General features: G+C 35.8%; 1 protein-coding gene across 2 annotated transcripts in view; it reads left to right on the plus strand.

Moving 5' to 3' along the window:
• Positions 1–22,899, plus strand: part of RPS6KA3 (ribosomal protein S6 kinase A3) — a 78,606-nt gene that overhangs the window by 47,915 nt on the left and 7,792 nt on the right. The window contains exons 7-17 of one of the 2 annotated variants that reach the window (XM_076356505.1): positions 435–541; positions 2,910–2,947; positions 3,347–3,489; positions 6,664–6,734; positions 11,493–11,581; positions 11,842–11,906; positions 12,008–12,110; positions 12,933–13,057; positions 15,087–15,212; positions 16,995–17,084; positions 21,384–21,542. In XM_076356505.1, the coding sequence (XP_076212620.1) occupies positions 435–541; positions 2,910–2,947; positions 3,347–3,489; positions 6,664–6,734; positions 11,493–11,581; positions 11,842–11,906; positions 12,008–12,110; positions 12,933–13,057; positions 15,087–15,212; positions 16,995–17,084; positions 21,384–21,542 (1,116 nt within the window). The remainder of the gene's footprint in view (positions 1–434; positions 542–2,909; positions 2,948–3,346; positions 3,490–6,663; positions 6,735–11,492; positions 11,582–11,841; positions 11,907–12,007; positions 12,111–12,932; positions 13,058–15,086; positions 15,213–16,994; positions 17,085–21,383; positions 21,543–22,899) is intronic. The other variant, XM_076356512.1, reaches the window with a different exon arrangement.

The following is a 22,899-nucleotide window of genomic DNA, read 5'->3' on the forward strand; positions in this document are numbered from 1 at the left end:
CGACTCTCTGACTTTGTAGACGAAATTCAGGCATTTGGACTTCTTTAGTCCATTTGTTGTCTGGAATTGAAATGGTCGCATCCAATAAAGAGGTAGTTACATTCTTTAAATGCTTCCCAAAATTTTTCAGTCCCACTACAATGTGTTTGTCTGTTCTCTTGAACAATCGGAAGCAAATAGCCTCAGTCTTGCAGAAAGAATAATACGATATTGGCTTCAGAAGTTCTTTTTCAAGTATGTACTGTGAAGTAGTATTGATTATAAAATCCTAGTTTTTGTCTGACAAAGACATTCGAATTTCTAAGGTTTTGTATAGAAATGAATTCAAGTATTATGAAGAACCGTTCTGCAAAGCCACTGTTAACCATTGTTTAGTTGGTGCTGGTGTAAGCTTTACAGATTTTACATGTAAATACATTGTTTTGCTTTTCCAGGTGATGTTCACAGAAGATGATGTTAAATTTTACCTGGCAGAATTAGCACTTGCTTTAGACCATCTACATAGTCTTGGAATAATATATCGGGACCTAAAACCGGAAAAGTAAGACTCCTCTGCAGCAAATGCAGTGTATTAATTTGATTTGTATAGCACCTCTACCTATGCGCTTCTCTTTCCAGCTGTTAAACTTCAGTAATTTACTATATAAACTGAATAGGGAGGGAGGTGGGGGAAGCTTGTGGGCTATTTTAATTTAAAAAGTTGGATTTCATTTCCACTCAAACATGAGCATCTAGTTTCAGAGTGATATGTCAAGTACTATAATCCATGTTACTTTAAGTAAAGAGTATACAGAAATATTCCTACCTTTAATTTTCCAGGTGTTTTAGGGTGTACAATGGAGAAGAGGTGGTCTTGGCCTTTTGTCACTATTGTAGAATTTCTGGATTAGAGATAAACTTAGAAAAAATGCACGATACAAAGTTACAGTTGAATGTTGTATCTTTGCATTTGAAAGCCTAACAGCGAACATCTTTTCCGATGCTGATTTTTAAAATCCACTGCAGTAAGAGCAGAATGGAGTTTAAATTTTAAAGTAAAATATGAAAATAGTAAGTCACAGGCTTTATTTAACGTATTGACAATCACATAATTACACTGAAAACTTAAAATAAAATAAGCTTGAAGTTACAATTCTGATATGGTGTTGTCTCTTAAAATGTTAGTCATCCGTGCTTCATTCAAATGACTGAATTCTGTCACCTGTTTATGTCTTTCCTCCAGTAATTTTTTTAGTCTTAGAAGATGTAAAGAAGAAAATGTCAGTGCTGTCATTTGGAACGTTTGAACCTTTCAGATATAAATGTATGCTGTAGTGTTACTCTCTACCCGGAGAGGAATCTAAGTGACAATATGTTGAGTGCATTTCCTCTGTGCTTAATCAGATAGTTAACATACTTTGCCTCGTTGCAAGGAAATCTATAATAAGTCTGAAGTCCTGATGTCCTTGGTGATCCCACTTCTCTGTTAGGGCTATATGGAGAACCTGAAAAGTTTGCGTGAAATAACTGTCTCCTGAAGTATTAGTGGAAAAGAGCAAAAATGAGTAACAAGCATCACGGAATCTGGCTCTTACATGGAACTGCCATTAGCATAGCTTGTTCTTTTGTGCATCTTCTGGAAAAAAGACACAAATTTTAAAATGTTTAGCCCTGACTGACAAGAAGGGAAAGATTCATACTCAAATCAGAAATTTGGAGACTTTTGGCATGGGGTCACACTTACAAATGAATAGGGAATGAATTATGTTTAATCTTTTGAGAGTGTTCTGTTAAGTAATTCTGAAGTGAGGAAAGATAAGCTTACCAAGTGGAAAAAGATCTTTATAAAAGCAAAGCGAGACAACTTTAGTTATTTTGTTAACATTTACTTCCAAGAGGAAAAGAACGAAATAGTAATTGTCTAGAAGACTAAATAGCTGCTGCTTCCTCAAACATAGTATTATAAAAAAAAAAAATCGTATGTGTCTATACCTATTGAAAAGCCTTGGTTTTAAGCCTTGGGTGTATCTGATTAAAAAAACCTATCAAAGGTTGAAATTACTTGCAAGTTATGGATGAGATAGTAGTAAATCTCTCAGGCTGTATCTATACTGTGGGGCTGTTTCCCACCATGGAAACTGCAAGGAGAAAAAGGGAAGGGCAGGGGAAATGGACAAGTAGTGTGTGCCTGGGTCATGTCTCATCCCCAGGGTGAAATGCAGCTCCCCACAAGAGAAGCTGGAGGAGCTAAGTCTGCTGTGTAGGTGGTGTTAGAATCCAGTTCTTGAATACTTTGTATGCTTTGAATTGCGATTATATTCAGTGGTGGTTAAGGATAGTTGGCATCTCGGAGAAGTGTGGCCTTTTTTGTAATTAAAATAAACAGGCAGAAGCACAAGGCCTGCTCTAAGTATAGGGCACGTGGGTCCTGTCCTTTGGTACAACATGAGAATATTTATTACTTGATGATATTTGAAGTGGTCAACACCCTTTGAAACGGTAATTACAAATGAATACCCATTTTGTATACATATGTTCATACAATGTATGTTTACATGTCTTGCTCGGTTTAAGAGAAATAGAACTATATCTCTATTTTTAACAATTGTGATAATGACACATGCTGCGGATGGCCAAAACTGAAAGTTCAAGATAAATGTTACTACATACCATGCTGAATTTAACCAAGTAGTTAAATAAAACTCTGATATGCTGATTATGTTTCATAATCTTTAAAAAGGAACTGAAGGAAAAGAAAATGTGTAGTTTCAAAGTATCTGCTCCTAATGATTCATTTTCATGCATGTTCAATTCTGCTTGTCTTTGTGTATGCTGTTCTGTTTATTCCTAAATGTTGTCAGTACATTGTCTGAAACAACAGTTAAAAGATATTTTAATTAGTTTATTTTATTCTTTTTATTGTTTTCTAGCATCCTGCTTGATGAGGAAGGACATATCAAATTGACAGGTGAATAAAGGGAAATTGCAACGCCTGGATCTCTTCTGTTCATAATAAAATCTTTGCATTTTCCTTTTTTTGGGTAAAGCAATATGGTAAAATAAGTAATTTTAACTGGTAGGTAACTTTGCTGTGGAGCAAATAGTATAATTAGTTTGAAATAAATGAAATATATAAATAAGATATCTGCTTTACAAGTGTATCTGATGTTATGGACCTATGAAAATGCAGGGAGGGGAGGAGTATTCTGTAATTCCCATATGTGTGTTTGGATGCATATACAAATGATGTAAGCATCACATTCACATTATAGTGAAAGTATTAACCATGAGTGATTTAAAAAAAACAAAACAAAAAAAAAACAAAAACCCCACAACAAACATTTAGAATTATTCTTTTTTCTTCCAGATTTTGGCTTAAGTAAGGAGTCAATTGATCACGAAAAAAAAGCCTACTCTTTCTGTGGAACAGTGGAATATATGGCACCAGAAGTCGTTAATAGACGAGGCCATACACAGAGTGCAGACTGGTGGTCTTTTGGTGTTTTAATGGTAGGTTTCTGGTAAATGTAAATAATAGCAAAACTGTGCTTTGCAAGGTTTGGTAAAACAAATCAAACATTAAACTGTAAGGTGAGCTTTAAATGAATTTTAACTATCAAAAAAGTCTAAATTATATGAAATTAATAACAATACCAGAGATTTTGGATCAAGAACATGGACTAGGTTTCATATCAACACCAATAATATGCCATATTTTTATTATCATTGAATTGAAATATTATGCATCTATTGTAGTTGAATGTTACGGAGACTAATAGGAATACTAAAGTATACAGGAAAAATACTGTCTCTTCTAAGGCGGGGAAGAAATTTAGATCCAAATTTTAAATTTGAAATTATTCTCAAGTGGAAAAAAAAAAGAGTGATAACTTTCTAATCAGTCTCCAGTGTAATTACAACTTAGTGGAATAATGACAGCTGTTGCCCTCACATCAAAATAATCTAAATGACACTGAGCTGATATGGGATATAGTTGCTCAGTTGCTTATGGTGTTTCTGCAAGGAGTTAACTTCTGTGAAGTTGCAGGGTCGAGGGAAACAATACGTGTATCAAATATGACTTTGCAAAAGAAAAATAGATCATGTTTGGTATTTTAGGAATGCTGAATGGCTTTTAATATTTATAATCTTTGCGTGCATTTTTGACATAAAGATTAAATAACTTTTTTAAAGGAAATGTTTTTGTTTCTTACTGCTTCTGCTACATATGACTGTAACAGTACAGCTAACGTGTGCGCTTTGTAGTACGAGAAGGACTCTTGTGTCTGAAAATAAGTCATCCTATCACCTTTTAATCATCTAGAATGCTGTTGTGATCTGAAAACTGACTATGTAAAAGTAGCACCTGATAACTAAACTCTCTCCAGACAGACAAGCGCGCACACACACACACCCCCTCACAACTGCACATTTTATCAGTAAGAACACAGTCAATTAAAAGATAATTACAGTGTAGTTGCAGAATGTTTGTTGTTGATAATGCAAACGTAGTTAAACTTCAGATTTACTTTATAAAGCTGGAAAACATAATTTTGTGCTTATAAAGTGCATATGTTAAAATTGAAAATTGCTGAAAGATGTTAGATGTGACTGGTGTAGCTTTCACAGTCTAAGGGCACTGCATTTTAAACACTGGCTTCTACTTTGCTTTTTAAGGTCATATTTTTGTATTCAAATTCTCTAAATTAGTATACGGAATACAGTGCAGTTTTCTCAAAGACATATTTTTGTTGCTTGCGTTTCTAGTTTGCATGGTAATTTTCATAGACAATCTGTATGTATCCACTCTTAAATCATTCTTAATTAGACTCTGTGTTGATTGAGAATTCAAGTGGTTGTTGGTGTGGTATGAGTACAGAAGTTACAGCATAGAAACGGAGACTAGAAAGATATCTCGACAAATCATTTGGTCTCTTTTCTCCTGCTGCTTTAAACACTAAGTATGTTTAAACCATCCTTAGGAAGTATATTCCAATTTGTCCTTTAAAACGGTGACTGTTTTAAGGGATGCCAGACATCTAAAAACATTCATTTGAAGTTTTCAGAAGCATTATGTATTTGTTGAGGTACTCTCCTGCTGAAATAAAAGACGATAACTAGGGAAGGCCAATGTTGGCTTGTTCTTAAAGTACTAATGGCCTGTTGATGTTGGAATACAGTATTTGGGGGGGGAGGGGGACGGAACGGACACAAAGAACACGTATGCTGAGTTGTTAATACAAGTGTGTATGCTTGTGACAAATAGGAGCTTGCTAAAGAAACTTTTTATTTCAAGCAAGTGTAAGCGAAACATGCAGCACTACAAATTTACCTTTAAAAAAATTTTTTTGCAAGTCCAATTTGTGAAGATCATTCTAAACTATAAACAAACAAAAGGTGAAATTTTTTTATAGTTTTGGCTTATGCCTCTCACATCTTCCTGACAGTTGTCTTAAGAAGTGTTCAAGTTAAAAGTAGGGTTTTTTCATGTTGGTATTATATTAAATTTAAAATTTTAAATATAAGTATATATGTAAAAAATAATATTTAGAGTAAAAAGTATCTAGCAGTAGTGAAGAGTTGGCAGCTTTTATTCTCTCAACACTTTATAGGGTAATAAGAAATTTTAAAATTTTATTTTAATAAAAAGGGGTTTTAAAGAATGCTGTTAGTGCAACTTTGTGGTCTTATTGTAGATCTAAGAATACTACTGTCACACAGTATTCACTCAAGTTATCCGTGTACATTTTTAATGCTTAGAAGGCTGAATGTTTGGGTCATACCAGAAAAGAGAGGAATAGATGATACCTCATGTTCAGGATGACTGAAGTTTATATAAGCTGTTCAGAGGGTTTCTTTATAATTATTTTGATTTTGATGGCTTTAAGTGTATGCCATGAAATTTCATTAATCTTAAACCAAAAATCAGAATTCCTGCCTCAGTGTTGGCTGCCGTGACTGCTGCCAGACTGCTTTCAGTACCTCACTTAGATCTGATATCCCTGCAGGATATTGCAGCCCAACGAAAGTGCCTTTATATTTACCTATTTTTACTCAGTCACTTTCAGAACAAATCAGTATTTTAACAGTGTCTGTTGCCTAATACCAGGCACTGTAGAATGTGCATGCACGTACTGTGTAGCTCTTACGTGTTCCTTCAGGCTTTATTTCCACTGTATGCATACAGTAACCACTTTTCATCATGCATGTCTTTGTCAATCAACTAACCTTTTTCCCCTTTCCAATGAAGGCTATGTACATGCCAATTTTAAGAATTTTGACCTTTTTAAATATCTCTGCATGAGGAGAAATCGTCACTAACTTTTGAAAGGGGAATCTTTTTCCCTACCCCCTACCTTCTTGAAAACTAAAATACAGTTGTATAGGTCAAGTCTTCCAAGAATAAACCTTTTAGGCAGAAATGAAACACAGAACATATAGTCTAAATTGTTCAGATAAAAGCATGGTAAGCAAGGTATCAATATAGGAAAATATTTCGCAGCTTTAAAAATGGCAAAGGCTGCTCGATGTTCATAGTAATTTAAATTGTACAGCGAGAAGTTGTTTTGCACAGACTTGGTTGTTAACATGCATGAATTTTGGAAGGTTAAGATGCTAAGTAGTTTTGTCAAAAATTAGATTTTGTCCAGGTAATGTAATTGATGAAAGTTTTACTCTATACAGTTTGAAATGCTCACTGGTACTCTACCTTTCCAAGGGAAAGACAGAAAAGAAACCATGACTATGATTCTCAAGTGAGTACACTCTTATTTATATATCTCATCAGGTATTCTACAGGGATGCCCTCCGGGCTGCAATATCTAATTTCTACTCTTCCCTCATTTCCAAAGGTACTGGTAAATCCTCACTCCCTATTCCATACTATTAATTCCCTTTGCCGCCTATCTAATTTGCCTTTCTATTCCTCCCCATACCAGGTACAAAGAATTTCATAGCAGCTCTTTAATCTGTAATAATAACTTCTCCAACCATATGACTTTTCCCATCTTATTTCCATAGTATTTTTTAACTTTCTTATCTTTTTTGATAACCTGTGCATTTTTTCCTTGTTGTTTTTTTTTGTTTTAGTTTTTGGGGCTTGGGGTGTTGGTTTTTTTTTTTTGAGAAAGTATTTTCTCTCCTTATCCTTCTCTATCTTACCAGCTCCTCACCCCACTTCTTTATATTACTGGTGCTGCCAACAACTTGCTTCCCTGATACTTCCCCTGTTTGCTAAAGTGCATCCTCCCTTATGTACTCTCCTATGACTTGCCCAAGCTCCAATTTTCCCCTTTGCTATTTCCAGTATAGGTTTTGCATTAGCTATATTGTGGAAATTGCTTTCCATCGTGCAGTTAACATTCTTGTTTAGCTAATGAAGGCCTGCTTTTTTTTTTCCTTGCTGATCCCCTACATGTTCTCTGAACTAATACAACCTGTGACATAATTGTCCCACTTTTGGGACTGTAGCCTAACACTGTGCAAACAATTCTGTTTCCTCATGTCATAGTTTCACTTCTCTGTTTCTAGCCATTTTTTACTAATACCGTTTTTTTTCCATGGAAGCTCGTAAGACTATTTTAGTTTTCTCATTTGTTTTGTGCTTCATTGTTTATCATTGTTCTTAGTCCTGTTACCACTTGTCTACCTACATATCGAAGCCAGCATATCTTTTGCACCAACAGCCTGTTTTGAAAAGTAAATATATGAAATTCTTTCATATTTTTTCTAAGTAATTAGAATGTGGAAACAGCTAGAAAACAAACTCATTCTTTTCCTTGCTTTTGCTTTCATAATGCATACATGTTACGTTATTCTTTGCCCTTGTTTTTCTTCCTCATCTTATATTTGCAACTGTATTTAGTGGTGCTAATTTCTGCTGCCTCAACACCATGCCAATTCAGATCTTCATGTTGTGATTATTTAATGTCTAACTAAAAGGTTCTATCTGTTCACAGCAAGCATAAACTCCTTCTGACCACCTCCTATTTACAAGAAGGGAGTCTGAGATAGTTCTGCTGCACTCTCACTTATTTCAGGAGCCATGCATTTTTTTTCCATCCATGTCTCACGAGTCACATCTTTCTCTTCTTTTCTATTCCTGCATGGGACTCCACTCTGTTCTTCAACAGTCTTTCCACTGTTGCTATAAAAATCTTCCATATTCAGCTGCCATGTAGAATATCCTCCTTGCATCTCCCCAGTTAATTGACATTCATAACGACTTTCAGATTTCATCTGAGCATGTGTCTCTAATTCCCTTTCCAATTTCTTTCTTTTCTCACCTTCTAGTCTTTGTAATTGTTTCAGAGAGCTGCACAAAAAATGTGGTATGAAGTAAAGAAATTTTACCTCTGTTTTAATGTTCTGCACACTTATGATTACATACATATAAATTTATTTTGCTGTTGGTAATATGAACAGCTGAAAAACAGAAGATATTTTAAAGTCTTTCCTGATAAGTTCACATTTTTTGTCTGGCCCCATAAGAATGGCAGTATGTTTTCTTTTTATTTTCTGTATACTAGTAAATGTACTATATTTCTCCTTAAATTTTTCATAAAACTGTTTAAAATGGACAGGTGTGCATACGAATTCAGGTTTTCATAGTGTATCATTTAAGATATATTGCTTTTCTTACCTTCTGTTCCTGAAAATCCAGAGAAAATGTATTCTTCTTACAACACATGTTTTCCTGGGCTCTTTATTTCTCACATTACCAAGACAAGTTTTTGTTTACTCTTTTGTGTTTTACCTAAAACTGAGAAACTCTGCTGTAAACTACGATTTCTTCAAATTGCAATAAAGTTAACTTTTTAAAGCATCTTTTCTCCTTTACTGAAGAGGTATACCTTCATATAAAATTTTGTCTTTGTCCATCAGGAATGTCAGAAAAAAATTGCTGTCACTCATGTAGTTGTATAACCTAGGACCTCTGAGGACCTGGTGATTGCCTTTTTTTCTGCTGTGTCACGTGGCCAGTAAAGGATTTTGTGAAGGGTGCTCCTTCATGATAGAAAGGGAGCAATGAGTCTTAATCTCTGTGGTTTGCACAAGGGCCTCCAATTAACTCCACTGTGGACTGCAGTACATACCAGTCCTCTAGAGTTTCTTCTACATATTCTGTTTCTGTTTATTGAGTTGCTTCTCCATAAGATTAATTGCAGTTACATTTTTGGCCTGGTTGTAGATTTTTCTAAGCAGTTGACTTCTCATGCTGAACCTCCAGGGCTGCATCCTACTGTTGGAGCTGTTTTGGATTATAATAGGACAAAGATTTCCACCCACTCCAGCACAGTCCTATAATATTTAGTTGTCTGTTCTCTGTCCTTCAATAACATTGTAAATGATACCATTGTGCTTCTGCAGACAATGTGTTCCTTGCTTCCTTCTTACAGTGTAGGTCTCTGATACTTTGCTGTGAGCAGAAATGACATCAAGTGAACGTGCAATGAAATCACTGCATATAAAGCATATGAGTAAGAATTCAGCTGCTAGTGGTGCATGGCAATCAGGGAAGCGTTGGATGGCCCACTGCCCATTCCTCCACTCAGTTGGTGGTCTTGATCTGCCTGTAGTATGTTATTGAAGAGCCCAAAGAAGGCAAAGTTTTTCAGACTTCCCCCCCCCCCGGCTTCTTTAATGCAGAAAGCAATGAAAAACTTAGTAAATTCTAGTTTTAAAGTAATGAATAGTGAATCAATGGCAATGTGTATGCACTTGCTGAAGTGACAGGGAGGTGGACTTCTATGAATAGCTGGAACACAGGGCAAATCACGTCTTCTGCTTGAAACACAGAGAAAGCTTGTGTCAGGGATTGTTGCGGAAAAATACAAGCTACAGTTTGAATGAGAGTTGGAAAGGAGGGAATTATATCCATCCTTACCATTATCATGGTCATAAGAAAAAGTGAGACCTAGTAACAGTGAGAGGGTGGAGGCTCAACTTTAAATGAGGAGGAGAAAAAATATGGTGACAATTAGAAAGCAAAATTAAATGACAGAACTACAAAAACTTAAATTTAAAGATTCAAGACTGACAAGTTGGAAAGTAATATTTGAAATGGATTGAGAGGAGCAAAAAAAAGAGTGATCTTTTTCTCCTTTTTTAACTGCTAATCTTGCAAGAGCTGTCCTACCTTAGTTCAATTTCTATCTTCTAGCTTAGGTTTCCTGTTTTGCTTGGGTGTTCTTGGTGTATGTCATAGAATCATAGAATAGTTTGGGTTGGAAGGGACCTTTTAAAGGTCATCTAGTCCAACCCCCCTGCCGTGGGCAGGGGCATCTTCAACTAGATCAGGTTGCTCAGAGCCCCGTCCAACCTGACCTTGAATGTTTCCAGGGATGGGGCAGCCACCACTTCTCTGGGCAACCTGTGCCAGTGTTTCACCACCCTCAGCGTAAAAAACATCTTCCTTCTATCTAGTCTAAATCTACCCCCCTTTAGTTTAAAGCCATTCCCCCTTGGCCTGTTGCAACAGGCCCTGCTAAAAAGTTTGCCGCCATCTTTTTTATAAGCCCCCTTTAAGTGCTGATAAACTGCAATAAGGTCTCCCTGAAGCCTTCTCTTCTCTAGGCTGAACAACCCCAACTCTCTCAGCCTTTCCTCACAGGAGAGGTGTTCCATCACCCTGATCATTTTCATGGCCCTCTTCTGGACCCGCTCCAACAGGTCCGCGTCTTTCTTGTGCTGAGGGCTCCAGAGCTGGACGCAGTACTCCAGGTGGGGTCTCACCAGAGCAGAGGAGAGGGGCAGAATCACCTCCCTCGACCTGCTGGCCATGCTTCTTTTCATGCAGCCCAGGGTACGATTGGCCTTCTGGGCTGCGAGCGCACATTGCTGGCTCATGTCCGGCTTTTCATCCACCAGTACCCCCAAGTCCTTCTCGGCAGGGCTGCTCTCAATCCCTTCATCCCCCAGCCTGTATTGATACCGGGGGCTGCCCCGACCCAGGTGCAGGACCTTGCACTTGGCCTTGTTGAAATTCATGAGGTTCACACAGGCCCACTTCTCCAGCTTGTCCAGGTCCCTTTGGACGGAATCCCGTCCCTCTGGTGTGTCGACCGCACCACTCCATGTCATATGTCATAGTGTGGTAGTTTTCTTACCCCTTCTAAAATGTCTTTTATCTTACTATCGGAATGGATTTGCTTGTTTGATGTCATTTGGTAATAACTGGACTTAAAAGTGGATCAAAACATACTACAAAAATTTACAAGTTTGTAAACTGTTACCCTGTACGTACTTGTTTCTACATTTTTTTACCACTTCTTCCTCTACTTAAGTTCCTGAGTCATTACTGAAAATACTATACTATTCAAAACAGAAAAGTTTGAAATTACAGGTTTACATGACTGACAGCACTTTTGCTCTGTTTCTGATGTCTGAAGGCAATTTCTCAGTGATGCTATTTTGTTTGATATGGATTTGTTGAATGACAAAGGGCAGGGGGAATGCAGAGTTAATTCTTACTTAAATATGCTTGTATGCTATTAATTATTTTTGTTCCATAGGGCCAAACTTGGAATGCCCCAGTTCTTGAGTCCTGAAGCACAGAGTCTTCTGCGAATGCTTTTCAAAAGAAACCCAGCAAACAGATTAGGTAAAGTGTTTAGCGGAATATTTTAAATTGGATCATAATATTGATAACATCAATTATCATTAGACTGACTAAATAAGTTTACAGTTTATTATGTAAAATAGGCTTTGAAGTAGGAACATAGTCTGCCTGTTTGCTCTTCTAATGATCAACAAAATACATACTTCTGAAATTAATGTAGAAGAAATAAGAAATATAATTTTGCTAGTCATTTTTTGACCAAGAAGAAAATCATTCACAGACATTTTTCTTCCTTATAACAGGAGCAGGTCCAGATGGAGTCGAAGAAATTAAGAGGCATGCATTCTTTTCCAAAATAGATTGGAATGTGAGTATCTAATTCAAATTTAATTTAATAAATTTCTTAGTTAAGTATTTTGTGGTGTTGTATAACTTCTTAATTCACTCTGGCCTATACCTTCTCTTCAGAAATTGTACAGGAGAGAAATTCATCCCCCTTTTAAACCTGCAACTGGCAGACCTGAAGATACATTTTATTTTGACCCCGAGTTTACAGCAAAAACTCCAAAAGGTAAAAAGAGAAGAATTGAACTATTTATCTATTCAAAAATCAGAAACATTGTTCCTGTTCAGGTTATGTAAAGTGTCTTGTTCTTCCAGGTGTTGCTGGGCTAAATGAATGCTCAAAGACAAGTATTCCATAGTTTATAAAAGCTTTTGTGGTCTTAGGTGTAAATATATCACAAGGGACTACTGAGTTGTCCTATGTTAAAAAATACAGTAATCCTGAGCAACCAAACATACATAAGTTCAAGTTTACTTATCTTTTTTTTTTTTTTTTTTTAATTTAAAAAGTTTATCCATGTCTGTGTCTCTTTAAAGGCTATATCCTATGGCTTCATTTAATTCATGATGATGACTCTACATACTATGTATACGTAGAAACGTAGTCATTTCAGACTTTGGGTGGCAAAGTTGCTGTTCCAGTGCGATCTGTCTCTGCGTAGTTTTACACTGATCCATTCAAAATATGATAGAAATTTTTGTCTTTACAAATTTAGGGTGTTACTGAAATTTGAGTACTTCTCCATAAACATAACATAAATATGCTGCTATATGTAAATATTTTCTGCAAAGTACTGTTTTTTGTATAATAAAATATTGTCTGACAGTAATGTGATCTTTGTAGTGGTTGATTATCAGTTGTGTTTCTAGGTGGTATATGCAAAACAATTCAGTAATTATTTGTATTTTGGTCCTCAGAAACACTTTCTACAAATTCCAGTTTCTGCGTACTTTATAGAATAAAGCTGTAGTTTGCTCTTCAGAATAGACATAACCTCGTCTCTACGTTTTAAAAACTCTGCTTGTAAGTAGATCATGTGTTTTTCAGATTCACCTGGTATCCCACCTAGTGCTAATGCACATCAGCTTTTTCGGGGATTTAGTTTTGTAGCTATTGCATCAGATGATGAAAGCCAAGCAATGCAGACAGTTGGAGTGCATTCAATTGTCCAGGTGAGTACATCTGCTTTAAAAAAAAAAAAAAGTCAATAAAGCAGTATTGCTGTCTCTTGGTGGAAGGATTGTTTCCTTCCTCACAGAATGAAGTACCATGACAAAGTCATTATCAGCTTTATACAAGAAAAGTAAATATCAGATTATTTTATCCAAACAATACCTCTGAAGGGGCAGGACCTGTTACTGAGCAGCCGCAGGTGTGAATAGGCTTCAACCCTTAAATGAAAACATTCTACCATCTGTACTGTAATAACTCTCTAATATCAAGCCATAATTATAAGGTGGAGGGGAATAACAGACATCTCGGTCTTTTTCCCCTATGCATGAAAATATCAGTTGATTCCTACAGTGCAGTAGGAGGCACTGGAGTACCATTGTGAATTTCATCTGGATATTTTGGACTGCTGTGTGTTTTGGAACCCATGACCCAGGACATATTCCATCCCTCCCAAGCCACTTCAAGTTAATGTGCTAATCTGTGATATTTTGTGACTAATTTCAGTGTATCATACAAGTCAATGTTGCAGTACACACACAACCTTTGGCTTCCCAGCAGTATTCGAATTACTCCAATACAGTCTCCCTTATTAATAATTGTGAGGTGGTCGCTTTTACTAGCCTACCACAGTTGCTATTCTTATATATTCTATTACTGCCAGTACTGCTTATTTTTGGACAACAAAGCTTTGCTTAGGTGCAGTTTTTGTGAGAGACAAGAAAGGTGGACCTCATGCTAGAATGGGGGAGAGGCATGCCTTGCCTCCTTATGAGGCTGAGGTCATTCTAAAAGCATGCTTCAGTGCTGGAGAATTTGCAACCAGCGGGGGAAAAAAGCAGATGCGTGTACAGGAAAGAAAACTGGAAGACCTCTGCAAAAATTGTGTTTCTACCTCCTCTTTTTGCTTTTAATAATTCTAATTACTGAGGGAGACTGAGTTGTGAAAACTAATCGGTGATCTAAATTATGTTGAAAACATCTTCTTGGTGTATAGGTAGGAATAAAAAGGTATGCTGTATGATTGGGTTTATTTATATTTTCACTGCAAGGATATTTTGCAAATGTCTGAGAAAATTTTTAAAAATCAGTTTATTCAGAACATGAATAGCTCTTTTATTTCTTTAATCCTCTTATGTCTAGAATAGTCATAACATGCTTGTTGGTACACATTACCTATTTCATGTGTAATAAACCATTAAATTTCAAGGGGTTTTAGACCCTTGTTTATTCTAAAGAAGCTGTCTGATTTGGTATACACATCAGAATGACTTCTGGTCCTGAAGTCTTGCTAAAAGTTTCTACAAGCTTTTCTGTGCTCCTTCTTTCCCACATAGTTTAGTGGATGAAATTCTTTCTCTTTGTATGCGGTTTCCTTCTCTTGTAAAAGTCTGTTTCTCTGCTGCCTTTCCTCTGTGCCCCTCAACAGCTTCCTCACTCCTACTTCCTCTTTTCTGTGCTGCAGGATACCCAGATGGTTTCCTGCAAATGCTTTGCATCCTTTGCACAAACTCCTTATACTAGAACACCATTTCCTTCCCTTACAAGAGTGAACACTTGTCCTTCTTTCAGCTTTTTATTTCTGTGAAAGGATTTTCGACTGCCATTCCATGCAATTTCCAGTTAACCTGATTCTATTCAGTATGTCTGTATTTTCCAGCTGGCATTCATCTATTCAGATAATAGAAACAGTGATGCTTTTTTACCATTGTTTTATCATTATTTTATCATGTAGTCTTCTGATCTTCTTTGTTTTGGAGATTCTGTCTTTAAATTAATAAATCGGTAACCAGAAACATCATGTTGTCAGTTTCTAAAATACTGTGTGTATTATTTACAATGTCTCTTAATACATTATTTATCTCTGACTAATATCAAACAGAAGGTAGTCGCTATTTAGACCAGTTTGACCTAGTACAGCCATCAGTTTAAAATTCGAAGCGAATCAGTAGGAATTCAAAAACTTATTTTTAATATAAAGGTCAGTTATATATTTAGAATATTCATCAATTGATAATGTTATTTTGGTAGCAGTTGCACAGGAACAGCATTCAGTTTACTGATGGATATGAAGTAAAGGAAGATATCGGAGTTGGGTCTTACTCTATCTGCAAGAGATGTATTCATAAAGCTTCAAACATGGAATATGCTGTAAAGGTAATTACTTTGTTAAAAAACACACCAACTGTTTTCAGGTTTTAGCATCATAGACATTGGGCATTAGTAATTTATTTGCCATAAAGAACAGAGCAAATTAAGATAATTTTCTTAATATAAAAAGATTTCAGATGCAAATGTGAAGTATACTAATCAACCAAATAAAATATTTACTGGCAGATATATATATAGAATTGCTGTGGGTTTTGTTATCTATATGCTGGTTTGGGTGGTGAAAAGCAATATTCAGTCTTTGAAACACCTATATAATTACAGTAAAACTGATGGGAGTTACATGACTCCTTCTAGAAGGAAATTACTATGAAAACCTTACATGACTTTAAAAATGTGATTAATTACTTTTATTTAAACATAGTTATATATGGGTCTTCTGCTTCCAAAGTAGATTCATAAATTGTCAGATAGCTAGGAGTTCGTAACAGGGCTTAAGTCTGGTATACCTTCCAGAATAAACTTCAACTCTTTGTCTTTGCTTGGTAGTTTTTAACAAGGTTTCTAATGTTGTTTTTATGTTACTCTGTCAGGCTTGCTAGCACTTCTTTGAAGGCATTAAATTCTTAGTTGAAATCAGTAGAATTCCCAGAAGTGGAATGATAAGGGTTTTTTTTGTCTTTCTGTATAACACTGTGGAGCTGAACTGTTACTCTGAAAGCAGGAGTATAGATTAGCAGACTTTAAAAGAAGAAAAAAAAAAATTAAATCCTCTCTCTTTTTGAATTGTTGAACAGTTTACTACTCAAATATGTAAAATGTGAAGATAATTAAGTATGTTTTGCTGTATCCTTGTAGACAGATTGTCTACTGGAAACCCTCCAATTTCAATTTGGTAGTTACATACTTGTCATTATTCTGGCTCTGGCCAGGAACAGATTTGACTTCTGTGCTTGCAATTTTAAGTGATTTCTTGAAACTGGAAGAAAGTACTGGCATAGCTTTTAATTCTCTAAGCTGTAACATTTATTGTGAGGATTGCCTCGCTTTGCTGCTGCCTCTGTTATGGCTTTTTTCCCTCAAGGAATCATGAAAAAAAAAAAATGTGATCAGTGTCCGATGTGTTAGGATGGTGCTGGGAGCAGTAAGGGCTTTAGGATGTCAAGAGGAAGAAGGGGTAAGTCACAGATGGAGAAGACATTAGAGGAAATTCTACAGTTCAGAAGGAGAGAAAAAACGGAGAAGAATAAGAATACGTTTTAAGTAGGGCAAAATAATGTTTTGCTTGTTTGCACAGGGAGAACTTCAGAGCCTGATAGCAAGCCTCCAGAGATTCAAATGAACTTTCATAATGGAATGCTTGTCTCAATTAACTCATTAAATTTTTCCTTTTTCTTATTTTTGATTACCTTACTCTCTTGCTTTGTCTTTTGCTGTACTAAGTATTTGTTTGAGATTAGCTTTGTGAAAATCAGTTCATTAGCATCATCAAACCAGTATCTTGTGTCAAATTAGGAACTTCCTATTTTATTAAATGGTGGGTGACTGAAGTCTTATCTACTAAACAGCCTTGCATTATTTATCACAGCCTGAGGGATCAGATGACTTATCTTCCAAAATTGTTTTCAACTGAGAAATTTTTCCATGTTTTCCAAAGTTTTTTGCTTTGCCTTGCTGTTCCAATTTAACAAATTTTGTTTTGGTTATAATCCATGCCCTTTACCAACAATAAATATCACTTATCTGTTTATGCTATTAAGCACACCAAAGTGTTACACTATATAACATTCACAAAAAGAATTATGCCTACGTATCTATTTGCTCTTACAGATCATTGACAAGAGTAAAAGAGATCCAACAGAGGAGATTGAAATCCTACTGCGCTATGGACAGCATCCAAATATCATTACCCTAAAAGATGTAAGTATGTAAGGATGTTAAAGACATCCTTTAGTGAATTATAATTGCATATCACTTTCTAATTTGAGAGATGACAAGCTACGTTTTTAGATTTATGTTCATGTTTTTCAGTATTTAAAAATAAAACAATGTCCTAATGCAATCTATTCAACAATATCCAACTTTTTACTGAGATGTCTCATTGTCATCTTTTAAAGATGCTCGTATTTTGGTACAATGTAATCCTAAGCAGTCAAATAATTCATCCTTCATAAATCCTAGCACAGGAATAATTCATTTAACGTTGGCTGTATTTTTAAAGGAACAAGCAAGTCTTTTGATTGCTTAGTTAACTTCGGATCTACTTCTGTTTACATTAGTCAAAAGCAATTTTAAAGTACATAACTGAGGACTCACTGTTAGCACAATACCCAAAGTAATTTTCATGGACAGTAATGAGTATTACTCAGTAGTGGACAAAATATTTTCCTGTCCATGGTCATCACTTTTCTTTACCTAGTATCTTTATCTGGTCTTTGTATGGAAGATTATCTAGCTTTTTTTTTTCTTGTATTATTTGCACCGACCATGGAAACACTTTGACCATAAAAAGCAAAGAATAACCTAAGTTGGGAGGTAGAGGTTTTTCATAGTGAACAGTAGATTCTGATGATCTAACAGAAAAAGAAAATTGTCTTTCCCTCCTTGATTATGCGTTAAAGAGGATTAAAAATTAAAAAGACATATGCTTAATGACTTTCTTAGTCTGCAGGAAAGTATTCTGGTCCCCAAAACCAAACCTCAAGCAAAACAGCTAACCACTTCCAGGAAGCTGAGCTCAACTGAAGGGAGATTCTCAGACATTTTGAAGTCATTAAAACAGTAGCTCATAAATACTGTAGAGATGAGTACTGGACAACTCTGCCTAAAGTTCTTCTCCTACTATAATCTGTCTTCACTTTATCAGTATTGTCTAGTTTGGCCCTTTCTTGGGAGAACAAAGTAAGTCAGATATACAAGGGAGCCCACCATGGAGCTTACCTTATTGCAAGCTAGGTATCATAATTACAATCCCACTTTCTGTTTGTTCTGCTTCATGTGGTTGGACAATAAAGCTACCTGAAAGCAACTGTGCTAACACGGAACCTGCATCAGCATTCACGTTGCTTTTAGTGCTTCATGCTAGGTTTATGTGTTACTTTAATTCGTAATAGAGGTTATGTATTTAAGCAGGAAGACAAACATAAGGAATGTGAGTACTTACCTGAAATTTAGCATTATGAATATTTTACACTGAGAGCAGAGAAACCCAGGCAGCCTTAAAAAGTTGCCGCATATGCTGAGTAGTTTTACTTTATAATTCATTCTTCATCATCATCAGTCATCTTCCAGCAGGAGCCATCCTTTCATTCACACCAACAGTAATACACAAATAGCAAAAGGAGACTACAAAAAAAAAAGCATTAAGTCCACAGAGGAAGAGAGACAGTAGGCTGTAATTTTCACTTATTTCTACTCAGATCAATTCCTCAAGCAGAGTTTATGGAAGTATGTCCAGTGTAAGGAAAGGGGTATAGGGCTCATATGTAATAGAGACTTGTTTAATATGCACTACTATAAGATTTTAACATTGTTTTAAATTTTCATTGTCCTAATATAGATGCATGGGGTAGATTGCTTGCATATCCCACAATATAATGGTGTGTTACTACACCTTTCAGAGGAAAGAATAAGGAGTATTTGGCCTTCAGGCCTCAAACTCATAAAGAGCACCATAAATTATTATACAAATAAAAGCCAATGTTGATTTGACTCAATTTTTCTTTCAGTTCCACACCAAAATTTAAATATTTCTATTTTGAAATGCCAAAATAAAATGTTTCAGCATTTAAGTGCATGTCTTTAGAAATTACTACTCTGCAATAAATAATTTCTTTTCTTGTATTTCAAGAATAAATGCAGTAATATTTGAATTTAACTTAGGATGGAAATTTTCATTCTTGCGGAGCCTTTTTTATGTAGTTTAATTCTGAAGGCGTTTGGATTGAAACAATGGATATTCAGAACACCAAATTCTTTCTGCAATGTACAGTCCTCTGGGGTTTTTCCTTCTGATTGTTATCGGTGGTCTTTTTCAGTTCCACAGTATATAAACAAAAGAAGGCGCTATATTGTGCTAAATCAGATGTCTTTCTTATCCAATATCCTGCCTCTGACAGTGGCCATTAGTGGATGCCTAGGAAACAGTGTAAGAACGGAGGAAGCACACAGCTTCCAACAAACCATTACCTAGAAACTTCCTGTGCCAGACCATTATATGTATTTTACCCTTTTTTACCTATTAGTTACTGTTCTGTAACAGAACTTTTGTCTTGTTGTTTAAAGCATTGGCTGAAGAATCTTTTCAGAAGCTTTTTCGAAACCTGAATACAGTATACCCCGTCTCCCTGTCCAAGTGCTTATTTATGAGTTCAAAAAAACTCCTAATACGTATGTGAAATCTTATTCCACTTTGCAAAAACCCTGTTCTCTTTCTCCATTACATTATATTTTGTTCATGTGCCTACATCTGTTTCTCACTGTAGTTTCTTCCAGTTTGCCTGGTATACTGACTGATCTTTGGCGTGTGCCAGGAGTTCATTTTAAAAAATTAGCATCGCGTTTATGATCTCAGCATAATACTGTGCACCTAACTGTGAAGAAAACTTCAAAAGTATTTATTCAGTGCAGCCAACTTCCTGGGATCAGACAACTAAATTGATAATACCATTAGTGAAATCAGGACGAGGGGAATGGTTTGTTTGAGGTGGGTTTTTTGGGGGAGGGGTTTTGCAGGCAGACAGGACCAGCAAGGGGTAGCAGATACAATAGTAACCAAATGCAGATTTTGTTTGAATGCCCCCTATAGCACTGAGATGTGTGTGCTTTGTAGTGTCAAATGAAATAAGCTTATTTCCTCGTGTTATACCCAGATTAGAGGCAGCATGCCCATTAAAAAATTAAAAATCTAAAATGCCAGTTTAGTATCTAGAATTATATAATTTACTTTTTAAGACTGTGTTAATAGTTAAAGTCTTAATACAAACACGTTCCCATGATCGGTCATTTATATTTCATGGTTGAAAAATTACTGTTAAATGAGAACATAGAAACGCATCATGTCTTCCTCTCCTTAAGATCATAAGCTTGTAAAGCCTGCAGAATTATTTATTTAACACTCTTCCTCTTTTTTTATTTGGTGAGAAAATAATCCTTTTAGCATAGTTAAGAGCACAAAAATTTCTAAGCTTAGAAATTTAGTAGCCTATATTTCCCAGGTAATTGGGATAAAAACTCTTTTTTTTAATTTAGCTGATATCTATTCCTAAATTTATTTTACTACAACTGGGATAGTTGTTTCTACTCAAACACAAACTAGTTCTTATTTCACACATATTATGGAGGAGAACAATTCCAACATCACCATAAAAATAAGTTGAAATAAAAATAGGGAACAGAGTCTGTAAAAGATTTCGCTAAAGCAGAAACCAATTTCCGAGTTAAAACCCCAAGAAAGTGCAACCGAAACGAAATGCTTAAGTGTATCTTAGCAAGTGTTTTGGTATAGTTCAGTCTGTAGTACCCCCTGGTGGTGATATAAATAATTCTCAATTATTGTTTCCTTGGCAGATAAAAGCCATGCAAAAATTAAGCCGTTTTCCGTAACTAGAAGTAAGGGCTAAAATATACATGTTTTATTAATTTTAGACTCTGGTATGGGCTTTATGTGCAGATTAATGTATAAGTTATAGGCTTTTATCATAGCAGCTTTGTATGCATTAGCTTCAATGTTCACAGAGAGAAGGTGAACTTAGGTTTACTTTGTACTTTTTTTTTGGTCTGGCTGTTCAGTTGTGACAATGTCTGTTTATATTTGTGAATCGGTGCAGTGATTGCTTCTAGAATTAGCTCTGGTTTTCTGTTAATTAGACTAGTTTCCATTTATTACTACTTCTTAGTTTCTCCCATGTCTAGTTTAATTTGTTTCAGTAAAACCGTATGGGGAAAACTACATGTTATTCATCCTTCTTTTTTTTTTTTCTTAAACATTTACATGCCAGTATTTTTGTGTTATTTCATTACTGTGCTACCTTTTTGTAGAAGGCTTTGTGTTCATTTCTGAAGATGAACAATGTTTGGATACTGTGTGGGGTGAGAAATATGGGAAAAATAATTGAAGAAAACAGCTTGTGGACGCACCTGCGCTATCTCCGTGCATTTCACAGGAAGATAGCAGAGAATAAATATTTTGAAGTTTACATCTTTATGTACTTTTTGCAGGTGTATGATGATGGAAAATACGTATACGTAGTAACAGAACTTATGAAAGGAGGAGAACTGCTGGATAAAATTCTTAGGCAAAAATTTTTCTCGGAACGAGAAGCTAGTGCTGTTCTGTTCACAATAACAAAAACGGTTGAATACCTGCATGCGCAAGGGGTAAGTTTTCATCTTGGACAATGTGCTTATAGATGCTAATGTTCTCTTTCAGAAGTATAAACCCATGTATTTATGTGCAGTAATTAAGTAATTTCTAGTAAATAATTACATTGCAGGAGAAACTTATGTTGAAATCAAAACATTCCTCATCAGCTGTGTAGATGTCCAGATAATGGAGATGATGCAACTGTTTCTGTTGTCCTTCATGCAGTCTGTCATCAGTTCTGTGGAATATGCAGATAATGGCTAAGAGAGAGGATATGAGAGGAAGTAAGCCAGGAAGAAGTGCTAGGGCCAGTGCTGTTGCTTAGCCGTGGGACCTAATGTAATTCCAACCCCATCCTGTGATAGACCCTGAAAATCGAGTATTTTCCACCTATCGCTCTTGTAATTTCTTCCACTTCTTGGTTCTGAAGAACGTGGTTTATGACTTGCAACTCCTGTGCCATAGGGTCAGGAAGTTGTAGTGGACTGTTACGAGAAAGAAAATTAATGCTTCAGGAAATTAATTTGGAGACAGAGGAAGTAGTTCAAAGATAGAGGAGGCAAGTGTGACAATTGCATGGCAAGAATGGCAAGTCGTGTTGCATTTTTAAGTAAACAAGAAAAGGGAGATAGAGAAAAAGCAGAAAGTAAGGGTGCAAGGAAAAAGACAAGTTGCTAAAACCCAATGTTATTATCCAAGAAAAGATGCTTCAGAATGGATAGTACACAAATTATTTGAAGAAACAAATAACAATTCGGCACACACTGTCATTTCTGGAAGCTATTATTTCAGAAAACTTATGATCAAAGTTATCTGGTGTATCTTATTTTGTGATTCAAGGCTTTCTTCAATCACTTGCTCATGTGTAGGTTTTTATTTGAGCCTGTGTGCACGGACTAGAATCCTTGGTCAGCAGCATCCATGGGAATTATGAATAAACCTCAATACCTTCTCTATGGAAATATAAATAATAGAATAACACAAATCATAACTTGGTTCCTTCTTACCACAGGTGGCCAAAAAAGACCCAGTGTCCTTGCATTAAGTAAGGAATTTTAGGGGCTCTTGTTTGTTTCTTTACTGTAGATCTTTGGAAATATTGGCATTTTAACTTGCATTAGATCACATGCTCTTTAGAACTTGTACTTTTGGAAATTTGCAGGCCTTCTTATGTTACGTACACTTCCGCGTGAAAGATGGCCATATATGTAAATAATGAGTACTTCAGTAGTCTAATTTTTGTCTGGAAGAGTCCTCCCTGTCTTCAGTGGATTTTCCTTTTGTAGCTCCTTTGGACACCAGAGGAGCTCATTTGAATATGGTATTAGGTAATATCTGGTTTGACAGATTCTGAATCTGTGTGCAGTCCCC

Source organism: Aptenodytes patagonicus, chromosome 1, assembly GCF_965638725.1.
Source record: "Aptenodytes patagonicus chromosome 1, bAptPat1.pri.cur, whole genome shotgun sequence".
Classification (NCBI taxonomy): Eukaryota; Metazoa; Chordata; class Aves; order Sphenisciformes; family Spheniscidae; genus Aptenodytes; species Aptenodytes patagonicus.